At 34.0% G+C, this 18,121-nt stretch overlaps 1 protein-coding gene across 1 annotated transcript in view; it reads left to right on the top strand.

Annotated features, from left to right (window-relative positions):
• BRIP1 (BRCA1 interacting protein C-terminal helicase 1) overlaps nt 1-18,121 on the top strand; it is a 136,900-nt gene that overhangs the window by 11,526 nt on the left and 107,253 nt on the right. The window contains 1 exon segment of the mRNA XM_032498371.1: nt 1,382-1,501. Coding sequence (XP_032354262.1) covers nt 1,382-1,501 — 120 coding nt within the window.

Below are 18,121 nucleotides of genomic sequence, written 5' to 3'. Positions count from 1 at the left end.
TTTATTGAGTTTTTGATATCAATATATTATAAAATATGTTTATTTCTAAAAATTATTGACCTACATTACTAGAAATTTTAAATGAAATGTATGTTTCATAGGTGAATGCAATATTTACTCATAAGAGTTCATTGCACTGAGATAGGGAGACTATGACTTTAACAGACTTAGTTACAAATAAAAAAGATTATTATTAATTAGCATGTCATTTGTAGAGAATTGTATATTTTTATTTGAATATACTCAAAAAGTGTTTGCATTTTTATGTAGTTTATCTTTTCCATTTATTATCTTCTGTAATTACACTTGTTTTTAGAAATAGAATGAATCAATTTTCCAGGTTATATTTGGAAAAGCACCAACTACCAATGAAGTGTGAATCTAGAGATTTTTTACCCCTGCAAGATGTGTACATAGATTTCGGTGTTGTGAAGTTGGACTCAACATACAGCAATTATTCCTTGACTTTGTTGGTTCTCTTTTTTTTTGGTAGGAATGGAATTATCAATAGAAATACTTTTTTCCCCCTTTATAATTTAAGTAAGTAGGTTTTTGGCAAGTAGAAAAAGCATAGACAGTTTGGAAAGAAAACAATGGTATTTATAAAAGAAATTTAGTCAAATACAATTTGGATTATCAAGTATCTAGTAAGTAATAGTAATAATAGTAATGAAGTAATTGATTTTATTATGTAGGAAATAATGAATTTTTACATTCAAATTTTTTATTTTTTTCAATTTAGTTTTCTTTTTTTTTTTTTACTGAAGTATAGTCAGTTACAGTGTGTTATCAATTTCTCATGGACAGTATAATATTTCAGTCATACATATACCTACATATGTTTGTTTTCATATTCTTTTTCATTATAGGTTACTACAAGATGTTGAATATAGTTTCCTATGCTATACAAAAGAAATTTGTTTTTAATCTATTTTACATATAGTAGTTAGTATTGGCAAATCTTGAACTCCCAATTTGTCCCTTCCCACCCCCTTCCCCCTGGTAGAGATTTCCATTTTTATTTACTTTTATTTTCCAATTAGATTTGTGAAGTTTGCTATAATACTATACTTGGTGTCCATATGGTGATTTACTGAAAGATCATTTTACAATACTATAGTTGTGACATATCACTAATTAAAGCTATTTTAGTTGGAATTTGAGAGGTATTACTACATTCTATTTAATTTAAGTCATTCTGTTTTATTTAAGTCTATTTTATTTGTATTTTTAGAAATTTTTTGATTGTTGCCAGTTAGAAGTAGTCTTTTTTTTTTTTAATGCTGGAAAAACTCACTATAGCTATTTTGATCTTTGAGAACAACTAGTCTCATTAAACTTTTAGTTTACATTAAACTTCATGTTGGTTCTGTGTTTACAGATTAGAAAACGTCATTGTTTTGAAAAGGAGGTACCCCATTCGGATGCAAAAGTTGCTTCAGGAAAGACCGCAAAACTCAACTCTCCGTTAGGAGAGATAAACTCCTTTTCTCCACAAAATGTACGTATTTATATCATTGCTTAGTTTAAAGAAGGGAAGTATGGAATTTGCTAAATCCATTTTTGAAAAAGAGGAAAAATAGTGTAATCAAAGCAGAGTAGAACACAACTCAGAAGTCTAAGTGCTATCACATTACTGCTACTGTGTGAGATGGCAAACCCATGCTCTTTGTGCCCTGGTTTCCTCATTTATAAAATAAGAGAATTGGACCAGAATGAGATCTGAAAGTTTTTTCCTTCTCTACATTCTAATGTTTGTGAACTCCACTTCCCAAAGTTCTTTCAGTGTCCTTAGGGCAGCAGTTCTCAAGGGAGCTCTGGAGATTCCTGAGATTTTTTTCAGGCAGTTTGTAAAGTCAGAAGTATTTTCATAGTGATGTTAAGATGTTGCTTGCCTTTTTTTTTTTTTTACTGTCTTGACATTTGCACTGGTGGTGCAAAAGCAAAGACTGGTAAAACTGTTGGTGCTTTAGTGCAGTGAAGATAGTGTATTGTATTAATAGTCATTTTCTTCACCATTGTTATGCACAGGTAAGAAAAGCCAGTTTCACTTAAGAATGTCCTTGATAAAGGAATGAAATTACTTATTTTGTTAAATCTTCACCCTTGAGATTTTTAACATTCTATGTGATGAAATGAGTAGTTTTCATAAAACTTCCACATTCAGTGGTAAATCAGTTGTCTTGAGGAAAAGCACTTGTAGACTAGTTTGGATTGTGAGCTGAACTAGCCCCTTTTTTCACAGAAGATTGTTTTTACTTGAAACAATCACTAACAGACTAACTATGGTAATCTTGAAAATAAAGTGAGCTTGATAAAACCTGAGCTTTCAAGTGAAAAATTAGAATTTTAAAAAATTGTATATACCATTGTGAGCTTAGTTTTCTGATAGTTCAAGACTTTTTTGATGGTATTTATTGGAGGTGATGTTATATAATGTGAATTTTTGCAATTGTGTAACGAAGTATATTAACATTTGTAAGATCTGTAAAATCAGTAAACCAAATATTTTCTGAGTGACCTGTATATGATACTGCAAAATGATGCCTGGAAAAGATCCATCCTAAATTCAAGATAGACCAAAGAACATTTTTCTTTCCTCCATCCTCAGGCAACGACAGATTTTTTTTTTTCCGGTCATTGTAGATTAGTTTTCATTTTCACAGTTTTATGTCAGTGGAGTCATGCCTGGTGATTTTTTATTGAGTTCCAAATATTGTGAATTTAATCTTGTTGGGTACTGGATGTTATTGTATTTCTGTAAATACTCTTGAGTTTTGTCTGGGAAGCAGTTAAATTACTTGGAATCAGATGATCCTTTTGGACCTTGCTTTTAGTATTTGTTAGTTAGGACCTGAGCAGGGTTTAGTTTCGGGCCACCTCAATAGAGGTTTGTTCCTCCTGAATCCTCTACCTAATGCTCCATGAATTGGGAGGTTTTTCTAGTCTGGCTGGTGGGCACAGGCACTGTTCTATGCTCTATATGAGTGCCCCATCATTTCAGGTGCTGCCTGCCACTGTCTTGGATTGTTTCCTCACTGGCATGTACTGATCGGTGCTCTACTAGGTACTTGAGAGGTCCTTCTGCAGGTCTCTGGAGTTCATTCTTTGCTGCAGCTCTCTCCCCTCCGGTGTTCTTCCCTGTGAAATTTAGTCTTCTTGGTTGCCTGGACCCTCAGCAATGTCTCTTCAACTTGGGTTTGCTGGGCTGTATCTGAGTTCCCCTTCCTCATGCCACAGCCTGGAATCTCTCTCAGGACAATAAACTGAGATGATCATAAGGCTTAATCTCATTTGTTTCCCATTCCTCAGGGAATCATTCTTCCCTGCCTAATGTCCTATATCTTAAAAACTACTGTTTCATATATTTCTGTCTGTGTATTTAGTTTTTCAAGTAGGGAAAGTAAAAAACTCACTGACAAATCGCCGAAGTCTTCACTTAAAACTCCTGTTTGCCTACATAGTCTTTAGGCCCTTATAAACTTTTTGCATTCTTTTTCCCTTTCTCCTTCTTCCCACTCTCTTTTTTTTGACTGACTTCTGCTAATCCTTCAGGAAGCCTTCCTTGGTGTGCCCAGTTTTGAGTTAGATTCCCATCTGGAATGTTCTTTTTATTTCTCAGTTTTTAACACTTAATCTTAAAACCTTTTCCACAGGCTCTGAGTTCCATTATAGACACCACCAGGTTTTCTAGTAAACTGAGACCTCCTTGAAGACTGGCTGTTTTATTCATCTTCATATTCCAAGCACTTAACCTATTGCCAGGAACCTAGTTGTAGACGAGTGAATGAATACCATAATCCTTGCCTTCAAAGAGCCTTCTTTCAAATTCTTGAAAATACTTTTAAAAAATACTTAAATTCTTGAAAATTCTAAATGGGGGAAAATTGTTAGTTATCTTCACAGAAGCCTTACATTTGGAGAAGTCATCTGAGGAGCTTTTAATGTTCAATCGTTAATAGTAATATGATGCTGTATGTTTGTCTCTGCCAATGTTTTCTCATTCATTTTCTTTCACAGTATCTTATTTTCTTAGTAGCCCTTACTATTTGAATTTATTTGTCTACTTGTTTGTTATCTATTTGCCCTGTTAGAATGTAACGTCAATGTTTTTTTGTTTTTGTGGGAGGAGGTAATTGAGTTTAGGTTTATTTATTCTTGGAGGAGGCACTGGGGATTGAACCCAGGACTTCATGCTTGCTAAGCATGAGCTCTACCACTTGAGCTATACCCTCCCCCCGATACATTTAAAATCTGCAGTTGTATTATTTTTTGGAAAACTTTCCTCCATATATTAAATGATAAATTAGTTCAGTAATTTCTGTTTTCCTCTAAATTCGACATTAAGCTTTTTTATGAAGCTATATTTTTCTTTCAAATTTTCTTAGTTTTTATTAAAATAATTTAGGTTTCAACCTGTAAATTGAATTGAGTATTTAGCTTCTTACCTTCCAATTACCTCCAGTTTCCTCTTCAAATCAGAAAATGATGTTAATATCTCCTTTCTTATATGAATTAGCTTCCAGTGTCTCCTGCTTGTTCCCTTTTCTTACATTTTAGATTTATGTTTTTATATGGATAATTCATATGTAAAAGAACTAGTAAAACATCAGTCTTCATGTGGTCAAAATACAGTTAAGAAAAACCATATTTTCGAATAGAATGTTACCATTTTGATATTACCTTGTTCTGCCATTCATAATCATTAAGAAAAACCATATTTTTGAATAGAATGTTACCATTTTGATATTACCTTGTTCTGCCATTCATAATCATTTATATTCTCTTAATTCTTTTAATAAATCCTTACAATAGGTGAGATATTTTCACAGACACATTCTTATGCTTATACACTGCTTTTTATTTGTTTATTAAATAAATAATAACATTGTGTATATATTTTTATAAAAGTAATTCTTTGATTTGAGGTAGCTGTAGTGTTTATTATTTTAATTGACTATTTTTGCCTAATGTGTAGGAAAGAGATGGGTCCAGCAGAGTGCACTGTTGATCTTGGATAAAATGTTGATATTGGGCAAAGCCTTGGGGCTGTTTTTCTTTTTCTTCCCCTTAACATTCCTACCTTTACTTTCTTTTCTTTCTCTCTCTTTTTCTCTCCTTCTCTTTCCTCCTCCTTCCCCTCCCTCCCTTTAATACTAGAGATATTCTCTAGGCTTTCAGGAGAATATAATCAATTTACTCAGAAAAGTATTTTACAAGTCATTTTCCTTATAGTTTTGATTTACTTTTATTAAAATAACTGCTATACTATATAGTGAAATGATGCATACCATGTTTCAGAAACTCTCCTAAGCAGCCTAGAAACACTAATTTACCTGGTAAATACAGGTTCATGTGAGTTAATGCTTATTTTAAGTTCTTTTGACTTTTTTTGTGAATTTGACAATTTTTAAAATAAAACAAAAGATTCAGTCCTTGCAATAAGCTTATGAGGAAGGTATTAATATCTTCCTCGATGACAGATGAGGAAATTGAGGCACAGAGAATTTAAGTTCATGTCACAAAGCTGATGGGTTGAGGTAGTTTGAAACCCAGGCAGTCTGGCTCTAGAATTGATCCTCTCAGCCACCTCACTGTTCTGCTTCCAAATGAATTCTTCCAGATGACCTTTAAAGACAGTTCATTTTTGTACTGTTCCAGGTCATATTATATAATTTATTTAAGACTAGTTCCTCTTTGAGTCTCTCTCTCAACACCCTGTTCTTTTCTTTATGATGCTTACCAGAGTTTATGATTACATATTTATTTATAGGTTTCACAGTTTTATTTGCCTGCTTGGCAGGCTGTCCATAAGGACAAGTGTGATGTCTCTCTTGTTCATTTTTTGTAACCAGCATCTGGCACAGGACTTGCACCAACTTGGTGCTCACATATTTGTTGAATAGATGAATGGGAAAATAGCTAAAGTTAAGGAAGTTTACTATTTACCACTGTTTCTTGTGGCTTACAACTTTTACTCACATCCATATACTTAAGGAGGTGTGACAGTACTTAAATAGAGGAGACTTAACAGCAGGTTTTTATGTCTTTTTTCTTCTTATGCAGTATATTTTGGTTGTAGTTTTTTATGTACTAGCACATAAAAATAAAAGATCAAATAATGATTTCAGAGCCCAAGAGGTAAATTGGTGCTTACTATAAACAAAAGATTTATTTTAATTTCTTTAGCTACTGTAGGAACAAGTTGTTAAATAATATTAGCATCTAGTTGAAGTATAATTTATTGAAGGCAGCAAAATCTTTGAAAACTATTATATGCCAGACAGTTAAAAACAATAACTTACATTTTCTTAACAGTTAGTGCTAATGATGTAATGATAACTTTTTGGAATATACGTTTGTGCCAGGCAATTTGTTCTCTCATATATCCTTATATCATCACTGTGAAGAAAGTAGAGCAAATATTAGTCTCATTTTATAGATAAGAAGATTGAAGCCCAAAGATACTATATTCTTTTACTGTGGTCATAACTACAGGTATATGGTAGAACCATGATTTGAGCCTAGTTCTAAAATTGGGTGACTATAGATTCATGGATTATAAGTGGAAGAAAAGGAAAGAAGAGGAATGACTGAAATTTTTTTGTTTTATTTTCTTGTGAGGAAAAGACAGTTGTTTAACAAGAGAAAACAGATTTTATTATTCAGTAATGTCTAGCATTAAAATATCTTCTTTTGAACAGCTCATTTGCAGTTGGGGAAATACACAAAATACATACATTTTGTGTATTTACTAAAGAGTCAAACAAAATTTTAAACTCAAATTAAAAAATAATTATGGGGAATATACATTGTTTGAAAAAATTAACAGTATAAACCAGTACAGAGTAAAAATGATAATATTCTCCCTTGAAATATTACTCCCATCCCCCTTTCTGCTTCCCAGATGTAAACAAAATGAACACTTTCATGAGAATCTTTCTGCAACTTTTTGTATAAATTTACAACAGATATTTTCAATAGTTCTGTTATATTAAAAAAATTTCTTTACATTTAACCCTCGTTTATTGGATGTATTTTAATATTTTTGAGGTCAGTCTCTTAACTGTATGCTTTTCCAAACAGATGATCCATTGTTCCAGTGTCAATTAAAGAATATTTTTTCCTGATTTGAAGTTTTGCTATTATCATATCCTAAATTCTTATATATACTTGGATTAGTTCCTGGACTTTTTTTTTTTACATTTTTTTTTTTCGAAGCTTGTGTGTATATAGTCAGAGTCAAAGAGTTCTGTGTGGCTTCAAATAAAAAGGTGTAGACTACTTCCCTAATTCTGTTCTCTACCAATTCCCCACTGTCTGAAGTCAATCATTTTTTTTATCTTTTTACCTGTTTATTCTGATATTTATTTACTTTATAAAAAATAACGTGCATATACTGCCTTTCTCTTGAATTTTTGATTTTGGATACCTTCCATTATCTTCCTACTATCCTTTCGAATTTTCTCACTACTTCTCCCCCTCAAGCCTCACAATATTTGTGCTTACATTATTGTAAATTATATAAATATTATTAAAAACTGAGCCAAACATTATATTATGGTTAACAGTTCTTTCCCTAAACCAGGTTTTATTTTTTTCTAGTGCTAATATTTGTCTTGTCTTGTCATTTGCTTAGTTTTCTATGTAACTGGAATTATTTGTCCCCAAACTCTGATAGAACTTAAAATCTGTGAACTCATTCAAATGTATCAGGTAAAGAATGTCCATATTTTTTAGGCTCTCAATATTTAGTGGAAATAATGAAAAATACTTTATTGATGTTGAGTTATGTATATTTTAATGACATTAACTTTTTTTGACTACAAAGGGATTATCTATTCCTTAGTTAAAATTTGGAAATCATCAAAATGTATACTTATTAACATTGGTGTTTAATTCAACTATTCCCTCACTATCAACCCCTGTCGTTTTGGTTGCTATCCTTTTGCATATACACACATGTGCGGGCACACACACACACACAACACACACGCATAATTAGTTACCAATTGCTGTGTAACAAACCAACCATTTATTTAGCTAACTATTCTGGGGGTCAGCAGTTTAGTCTGGCACAGCTGGGCATTTCTTCTGCTGATCTCAGCTGGGCCACTCATGCATCCGTGGTCAGCTGCAGGTCAGCTGCAGGTCAGCTGCAAGTCAGCAAGGTGGTTCTGCTTCATAGGATTGGTTGGGAGTTGGCTGGGACTGTGGGGTAAGCATCTCATCATCCAGCAGAGTAACCCTAGCTTATGTATATGGTGGCCTGAGGGTTCTAGGAGCAGCAAGAGAGCAAACCCCAGTGTGCAAATACCTTTTGAGCCTATGTTTGTGTCATGCTTCTTAATATCTCAGTCACCAAAGTAAGTCACATGGAATAACCCAGATCCAGGGGCTGGAATTCACTTCTTGGTGAGAAGAGCTGCAAAGTGACCATGCAAAAGGAACTTACATATAGAGATGGGAAGAATTTGTGGCCACTGAAAAAATATATATATAATATGTATTACACATACACTTTTTAAAAACAGAATTTGGATTATAGCTTTTACTTTTCACCTAATTATCATGGTCATAGAAAAGGCTTTTAAAAATCCAAATCTTAAGTGGTCTATTATGATGCATAATTTTTTGATCTAACTGTTTTTTTCTATGCCAGGAGTTGGCAAACTGCAATCCATGGGCTGAATATGGCCCGCTGCCTGTTTTTATAAATTTGGGGGAACACAGTTTACATTTATTTACGTATTGTTTGTATCTGCTTTTGTGCTACAATGGTAGAGTTGAGTAGTTGTGACAGAGATGATATGGCTCACAAACCTAAAATATTTACTCTCTGGCCCTTTAAAGAAAGTTTACCAACCCTTGTCCTGTGCTGTTTTACTCTTGGTTAAGTGAGGCGAGAAGTTGGCGGCTTCAGTGGGAACTTCTTGCTTTTTCTGCAAATTTGCGTAAGGGCAGGGTGATAGAATGGATGGGTAATTGTTTGAGTGAGTTTCCCTCAGCTCCAATAATTACGATATTTTAAGAGCTTGTAGAAGACATAATAGTGACCTCTGTAGTGGAAATAGAAAGGCTAATTGTCAAAAATCTCAAATCTCCTTTATCATGTTAAATGAACTTGGTGAATGTTTCAGAAAGATTTGACAGTTACTTTTCTTGATATGTAGAAATATTTAATGAAATACATATAGCAGTCTACCTGACATGTGCGTATATATTTGGTGATAGTAGAATCTACAATTGCCATATAGAAGCTTTTCAGTCATTGATAGTGGGTATGGAAAGATAACTTTAAATACTTTGTTAATTGACCAGTTGTCTGACTGATAAGTAGATAGGTAGATAGGTAGATTTGTTTCTTTCTTTGTTTATTATAGTTTTTAAAGATTTTGACCTAGTCACAAGATTATGCAAAAATTGGGAATATAATACAAATATACATGTTTTCTCCCCTGAACCATCTGAGAGTAAGTTGTTGATATTATGTCCCATCATACTGGAATACTTCAGTGTCTATTTCCTATAAGCAAAGACATTCTTTGATATAACCTTAAAAATCAAGGAGTTATAATTGATTCATTGTTATCTAATACTCAGAACTAGTTCAAATTCTGCCAGTTGTCTCTGTGAAGATTTTGTAGCAGAAGGGTCCAATTCAGAATCATACACTGCATTTAGTTATCATTTTGCTATTTTCTTCAGTCTGGAACAGTTCTTCAGTTTTTCTTTGACTTTCATCACCTTAACACTTCAGAAAAGCAGCCTTTCTAGAATGTCTCTCAATTTGGGGCTTTACTATAATTGGATTAGAGTTATGTATCTTTGGCAAGGATGTCAGAACAGTGATGCTGTGTTCTTCCCATTGCATCCTATGAGGTGGCAAATAGTTTCGTTTTATTTAATTACAGATGATTACTTTGATAACTTGATTAATATGATGTCTGCTAGGCATCACAGTAATCTTTCTCCCTTTATAAAGAGGACTATAGGGAGGAACTCTGAAACTATAGAAATAGCATTTCCTCATCAAACATTCAGTTCATTTCTTTTATTTATATCTTTATGGACTCATGATTTTCCATTTTATTCAATGAGTGATAATCCATTAATAATATTATTTATTTAGATGCTCAAGTGGGAAGTGGGAGTTCAGTTAAGCTGCTTTTGTCCTTCTGACATGTATCCATCATTTTTGGAGTACTTACGTGCTTTCTGGCACAGTAAGATGTTCCAGGGTCATTTTCATCTTGACATTTCCCTGCCCCAGTCCCAGATTCATCGATTTTTCCAAAGAACCCTGCTTTCTTTTAAGTACTATTTGGAAGCTGAGTTTTGGATGTTAGCTTTGCTTATTGCTGTTGGGGTTGCCATTCTAGGCCCTTTTAGCAGACAGAGCTAAGTAGTGTGTGTGTGTGTGTGTGTGTGTGTCAGAGCTAAGTAGTGTGTGTGTGTGTGTGTGTCAGAGCTAAGTAGTGTGTGTGTGTGTGTCAGAGCTAAGTAGTGTGTCTGTGTGTGTGTGTCAGAGCTAAGTAGTGTGTGTGTGTGTGTCAGAGCTAAGTAGTGTGTGTGTGTGTGTGTCAGAGCTAAGTAGTGTGTGTGTGTGTGTCAGAGCTAAGTAGTGTGTCTGTGTGTGTGTCAGCTAAGTAGTGTGTGTGTGTGTTTGTGTGTGTGTGTGTGTGTCAGAGCTAAGTAGTGTGTGTGTGTGTTTGTGTGTGTGTGTGTTTGTGTGTGTGTGTCAGAGCTAAGTTGTGTGTGTGTGTGTTTGTGTGTGTGTGTGTCAGAGCTAAGTTGTGTGTGTGTGTGTGTCAGAGCTAAGTAGTGTGTCTGTGTGTGTGTGTCAGAGCTAAGTAGTGTGTGTGTGTGTTTGTGTGTGTGTGTGTGTGTCAGAGCTAAGTAGTGTGTGTGTGTCAGAGCTAAGTAGTGTGTGTGTGTGTTTGTGTGTGTGTGTCAGAGCTAAGTAGTGTGTGTGTGTGTGTGTCAGAGCTAAGTAGTGTGTCTGTGTGTGTGTGTCAGAGCTAAGTAGTGTGTGTGTGTGTGTTTGTGTGTGTGTGTGTCAGAGCTAAGTTGTGTGTGTGTGTGTGTGTGTCAGAGCTAAGTAGTGTGTCTGTGTGTGTCAGAGCTAAGTAGTGTGTGTGTGTGTGTGTGTGTGTCAGAGCTAAGTAGTGTGTGTGTGTGTGTGTGTGTGTCAGAGCTAAGTAGTGTGTGTGTGTGTGTGTCTGTGTGTGTGTGTGTACGCACGCGCACCTGCACTTTCTCTACTCAAGCTCCGGAGGCTCTGGGCTTGAAAAGGTGAAAAGAGGAAGAGGGTGTCTTCCCCACCTGGAGGTCAGCATAAAGCCTGGTAAGGTCACCCTGACTCGCACTCCAGCAATTTCATTCATACTTGGTAATAGCTGCATTACTGCCAACTGACCTTATCATTACTTTGTGCACTTTCAAAAAGATTTATGGTTTTGAATTGCTGCTTTTAGTAACATTTGCTATATTAAGATTATAATTAATGTGTCTGATTTACAATTTAAAGGCTCCTTTTGGAAAAATTTACATACACATGTATACCAGTATATGCTCACAAGTATATATTTATATTTTTCTCTACATGTTAAAAATTATGTATTCATACCAATACATCTTAATTCCAATTCAACACCAGAGAGTTCATTCTAAGTTTCTTCCTTTTTATAATTTTAACTGAAAAACCTGTTCCCAATTTTTCAAAAAGTTAAAAAAAAATAGAATCACCATGTGATCCAACAATTCTGTTTTTAGGTGTATATCCAAAAGAATTGAAAGCAAGTACTGGAACATGTGCTTGTAAACAAGTGTTCATAGTAGCACTATTCACAATAGCCAAGAGGTGAAAAGAAACATACATGTTCATCGAGAGATGAATAGATAAACAAATCCATGGTGTATATATGGAATATTTAATCCTAAAAAGGAAGGAAATTCTGACATTGTTGCAACAAAGATTTAACAGATTATGCTAAGAGAAATAAGCCAGTCAGAAGAAGACAAATATTGTATGATTCCAATTACAATTTCCTTTTCCAGGTTTGTGTTGCTATTGTGGAAGTAGAATTCATTTACATATATTGACTATGTAACTTGCAACCTTGTTAAATAACTTTTTGGTTCTAGTTGGTATTTATGGAGATTTTGTAGGACTTTCTAAGTACACAGAGCTGTATGTTTACATTCTCTGGTAAACATTATTTTACTTCTTTTACAGTGTTTGGCTTGTAATATGATTTCTTGCTTTATGACAGTGACTAGGAGATGCAGTACAAGGTTGAATTGGAGTGATGAGAGTGGATATCCTTGCCTTGTTCAAATCTTAGAGGGTAACAGAACCATTAAGTATGTTTGCTGTAGGTATTTTGAATATGCCCTTTATCATGTTGAGGAAGTTTCCTTCTATTATCCTAGTTTGCTGAAAGTTTTATAATAAATGAATGTTAAATTTTATATTTAAAATTTTATTGCATCCATTGGTAGGATCATATGGTTTTACTCCTGTATCCTGTGGATATAGTATATTTCTTTGATTGGTTTGTGGATGTTGACCCAACCTCACATTCAGATTAAAGCTGAGATAAAACTCACTTGGTCATATGTAGTACCCTTTTTCTTTGTTGCTGGATTTGATTTACTACGTTTTGTTAAGAATTTTTTGCATCTATGCTAATAAAGATATTGGTCTTAAAGATTGGTATCTTTCAAGAAATTTGTCCATTTCAAGTTTTTGAATTTATTGACATAATGTTAAAATATTCTTTAAAAAAAAAGTATCAGTAGGGTCTCTACTAATATACTTTCTTCATTTCTGATAGTCATAATTTCTATTTTTGTCTCTATTTTGATCAATCTAAGAAGTTTATATATTTTATTATCTTTAAAAACAATTCTGTTTTTGTCGATTTTTCTTTAATGCTTTCCACTTTCTATTTCATTGATTTCTGCTTTATTTTACTTTTTTTGGTTTTAATTTACTCTTTTTCTAATTTCTTAAGATTGAAGCTTAGATAATTGATTTTGGACCTTTTTTCCCCCTAAGACAACCATTGAAAGCTATCCATTTCCCTCTGCTTTATCTGCATCACCAGGTTTTGATATTATGTTACTTTCTTTTCTCATTTTCCTTTTGATTTCTTTCTGACTTCCCAATTTATTTGCAGTAACTAAACACTAAATATTTTTTCCAGAGATATTTTTCTCTTATTGATCTGTGATTTGTGTGGTTAGAGAACCTATTTTGTATTATTTCCATTCTCTTAAATTCTTCTAAATAATATTTTAAATAAAATTCTTTTAAATGGTGAATGCTCTGAGTTCTTAGAAAGACTGTGTATTTGTTTATAGACTACTGCTCTGTTACTTGGTGTAGTAGTCTATAAATGTCAGTTGGCTCAAGTTGGCTGATTATGATGTTCATGTCTTTACTTTTACTGATTTTTTTTTTTTTTTTGGTCTACTTATAAAGTAGAGAAGAGTGCTGAAAGCCCTATAATTGTGGATTTGCTTCTTTCAATTCTATCAATTTTTTCTTCCTGGAATTTAAGCTCTGATATTAGTTGTGTATACAATTAAGATTATGTCTTCTTGATGAATTAACTCGTCTGTCATTGTAGAATATCTTTATTCTGAAATCTCCTTTGCCTAATTAATACAGCCTCTCTAGTTTTCTTATAATTAGTGCTTGAATAGTGTATCTTTTTTTTTAACATTTTTTATTGATTTATAATCATTTTACAATGTTGTGTCAAATTCCAGTGTTCAGCACAATTTTTCAGTTATTCATGGACATATCCACACTCATTGTCACATTTTTTTCTCTGTGAGTTATCATAACATTTTGTGTATATTTCCCTGTGCTATACAGTGTAGTCTATTCTACAATTTTGAAATCCCAGTCTATCCCTTCCCACCCTTCACCCCCCTGGTAACCACAAGTCTGTATTCTCTGTCTGTGAGTCTATTTCTGTCCTTTATTTACGCTTTGTTTTTGTTTGTTTGTTTGTTTTTGTTTTTGTTTTTTAGATTCCACATACGAGCGATCTCATATGGTATTTTTCTTTCTCTTTCTGGCTTACTTCACTTAGAATGACATTCTCCAGGAGCATCCATGTTGCTGCAAATGGCATTATGTTGTCGGTTTTTATGGCTGAGTAGTATTCCATTGTATAAATATACCACCTCTTCTTTATCCAGTCACCTGTTGATGGACATTTAGGCTGTTTCCATGTTTTGGCTATTGTAAATAGTGCTGCTATGAACATTGGGGTGCAGGTGTCATCCTGAAGTAGATTTCCTTCTGGATACAAGCCCAGGAGTGGGATTCCTGGGTCATATGGTAAGTCTATTCCTAGTCTTTTGAGGAATCTCCACACTGTTTTCCATGGTGGCTGCACCAAACTGCATTCCCACCAGCAGTGTAGGAGGGTTCCCCTTTCTCCACAGCCTCTCCAGCATTTGTCATTTGTGGATTTTTGAATGACGGCCATTCTGACTGGTGTGAGGTGATACCTCATTGTAGTTTTGATTTGCATTTCTCTGATAATTAGTGATATTGAGCATTTTTTCATGTGCTTTTTGATCATTTGTATGTCTTCCTTGGAGAATTGCTTGTTTAGGTCTTCTGCCCATTTTTGGATTGGGGGGTTTATTTTTTTCTTATTGAGTCGTATGAGCTGCTTATATATTCTGGAGATCAAGCCTTTGTCGGTTTCACTTGCAATAATTTTCTTCCATTCCGTAGGTTTTCTTCTTGTTTTACTTCTGGTTTCCTTTGCTGTGCAGAAGCTTGTAAGTTTCATTAGGTCCCATTTGTTTATTCTTGCTTTTATTTCTTCTAGGAGAAAATTTTTGAAATGTATGTCAGATAATGTTTTGCCTATGTTTTCCTCTAGGAGGTTTATTGTATCTTGTCTCATGTTTAAGTCTTTAATCCATTTTGAGTTGATTTTTGTATATGGTGTAAGGGAGTGTTCTAGCTTCATTGTTTTACATGCTGCTGTCCAGTTTTCCCAACACCATTTGCTGAAGAGACTGTCTTTATTCCAATGTATATTCTTGCCTCCTTTGTCAAAGATGAGTTGACCAAAAGTTTGTGGGTTCATTTCTGGGCTCTCTATTCTGTTCCATTGGTCTATATGTCTGTTTTGGTACCAATACCATGCTGTCTTGATGACTGTAGCTCTATAGTATTGTCTGAAGTCTGGGAGTCTGGGAGAGTTATTCCTCTTTCTTTCTCTTCAGTAATGCTTTGGCAATTCTAGGTCTTTGATGGTTCCATATGAATTTTATTATGATTTTTTCTAGTTCTGTGAAATATGTCCTGGGTAATTGGATAGGGATTGCATTAAATCTGTAGATTGCCTTGGGCAGTGTGACCATTTTAACAATATTGATTCTTCCAATCCAAGAGCATGGAATATCTTTCCATTTTTTAAAGTCTTCTTTAATTTCCTTCATCAATGGTTTATAGTTTTCTGTGTATAATTCTTTCACCTCCTTGGTTAGATTTATTCCCAGATATTTTATTACTTTGGGTGCTATTTTAAAGGGGACTGTTTCTTTACTTTCTTCTTCTGTTGATTTATCGTTAGTGTAAAGAAATGCAACTGATTTTTGAACGTTAATTTTGTAACCTGCTACCTTGCTGAATTCTTCAATCAGCTCTAGTAGCTTTTGTGTGGACCTTTTAGGGTTTTCTATATATAGTAACATGTCATCAGCATATAATGACACTTTTACCTCTTCTTTTCCAATTTGGATCCCTTTTATTTCTTTCTCTTGCCCTGACTGCTGTGGCTAGGACTTCCAGGACTATGTTGAATAGGAGTGGTGATAGTGGGCATCCTTGTCTTGTCCCAGATTTTAGTGGGAAGCTTTTGAGTTTTTCACCGTTGAGTACTATGCTGGCTGTAGGTTTGTCATATATAGCTTTTATTATGTTGAGATATGTTCCCTCTATACCCACTTTGGCGAGAGTTTTTATCATAAATGGGTGCTGAATTTTATCAAATGCTTTTTCTGCATCGATTGAGATAATCATGTGGTTTTTGTCCTTTCTCTTGTTGATGTGATGTATTACATTGATTGATTTGCATATGTGATTGATTTGCGTATGTTGAAGCAGCCTTGTGTCCCTGGGATGAACCCCACTTGGTCATGATGTATAATCTTTTTTATGTGTTGTTGGATTCTGTTTGCTAAAATTTTGCTGAGGATTTTGGCGTCTATGTTCATCAGTGATATTGGCCTATAATTCTCTTTTTTTGTAGTGTCTTTGCCTGGTTTTGGTATCAGGGTGATGGTGGCTTCATAGAATGAGTTTGGGAGTAATCCCTCCTTTTCAATCGTCTGGAAGAGTTTGAGAAGCACTGGTATGAGTTCTTCTTTGTATGTTTGGTAGAATTCCCCGGTGAAGCCGTCCGGTCCTGGACTTTTATTCGTAGGGAGGTTTTTAATTGCTATTTCTATTTCCTTTCTAGTGATCGGATTGTTCAAGTGTTCAGATTCCTCTTGATTCAGTTTTGGTGGACAGTATGTTTCCAGAAACTTGTCCATCTCCTCTAGGTTATCCAGTTTGGTTCCATATAGTTTTTCATAATATTCTCGTATGATATTCTGTATTTCTATCTTGTTTGTTGTAATTTCTCCATTTTCCTTTCTTATTTTGCTAATTTGTGCTCTCTCTTTTTTCTTCTTTGTGAGTTTGGCCAGAGGTTTGTCGATTTTATTTACTTTTTCAAAAAACCAGCTTTTGGTTTGGTTGATTTTTTCTATGGTCTTGTTAATCTCTATTGTATTTAATTCCTCTCTGATCTTTATTATTTCCTTCCTTCTGCTGCTTTTTGGGGCTTTTTGTTCTTTTTCTAATTCATTCAGGTGGTGGGTTAAATTGTTTATTTGAGATTGTTCTTCTTTTTTGAGGAAGGCCTGTATCGCTATAAACTTCCCTCTTAGCACTGCCTTTGCTGTGTCCCATAGGTTTTGAGTGGTTGTGCTTTCATTATCATTTGTCTCAAGGTATTTTTTAATTTCAGCTTTGATTTCCTCATTGATCCATTGTTTTTTCAATAACATATTGTTTAATCTCCATGCTTTCCTTTTTTTCTCCTTTGTTTCTCTGTTGTTGATTTCCAGTTTCATGGCATTGTGGTCAGTAAAGATGCTTGAGATAATTTCTATCTTCTTAAAATTGTTGAGGTTTCTTTTGTGCCCAAGTACATGATCGATCCTGGAAAATGTTCCATGTGCACTTGAAAAGAATGTATATCCTATTTTTTGGGGGTGTAATGCTCTGAAAATATCCACCAAATCTAGTTTTTCTATTGTAGTATTTAATTTCTCTGTTGCCTTGTTAATTTTCTGTCTGGAAGATCTGTCTAGTGATGTTAATGCAGTGTTAAAATCTCCAACTATGATTGTATTCCCATCAATATCCCCCTTTATCTCTGTTAGTAATTCTTGTATGTACTTAGGTGCTCCTATATTGGGTGCATATATATTAACGAGTGTAATATCCTCATCATGTATCACTCCTTTAATCATTATAAAATGTCCTTCTTTATCTTTCTTTATGGCCTTTGTTTTAAAGTCTATTTTGTCTGAAATCAGTACTGCAACACCTGCTTTTTTGGCTTTTCCATTTGCATGGAATATCCTTTTCCATCCTTTCTCTCTCAATCTATATGTGTCCTTCTCCCTAAAGTGGGTCTCTTGTATGCAGCATATTGAAGGTTCTTGCTTTATTATCCAGTCTGCCACTCTGTGTCTTTTGACTGGAGCATTTAGTCCATTAACATTTACAGTAATTAATGATAGATGTGTGTTTATTGCCATTTTGAACTTATCTTTGCAGTTGAATTGGTATATCCTCTTTGTTCCTTTCTTCTTCCTTTTGTGGTTTGGTAATTTTCCTTTGTATTATCATGGATTTTATTTAATTAGTGTATCTTTTTTCATTCTTACTACTTTTTTTTTTAAAAAAAGCATTTTATTTTTATATTTTATTTATTTATTTATTATTGTATTTTTGAATCATTTTATCTCTGCAGTGGCGGGGAGGTAATTAGGTTTATTTATTTTTAGAGGAGATACTGGGGAT

Source organism: Camelus ferus, chromosome 16 (assembly GCF_009834535.1).
Source record: "Camelus ferus isolate YT-003-E chromosome 16, BCGSAC_Cfer_1.0, whole genome shotgun sequence".
In the NCBI taxonomy this organism is placed as follows: Eukaryota; Metazoa; Chordata; class Mammalia; order Artiodactyla; family Camelidae; genus Camelus; species Camelus ferus.
The sequence above is the reverse complement of the archived record's forward strand: the minus strand, read 5'-3'. Positions and strand labels throughout refer to the sequence as shown.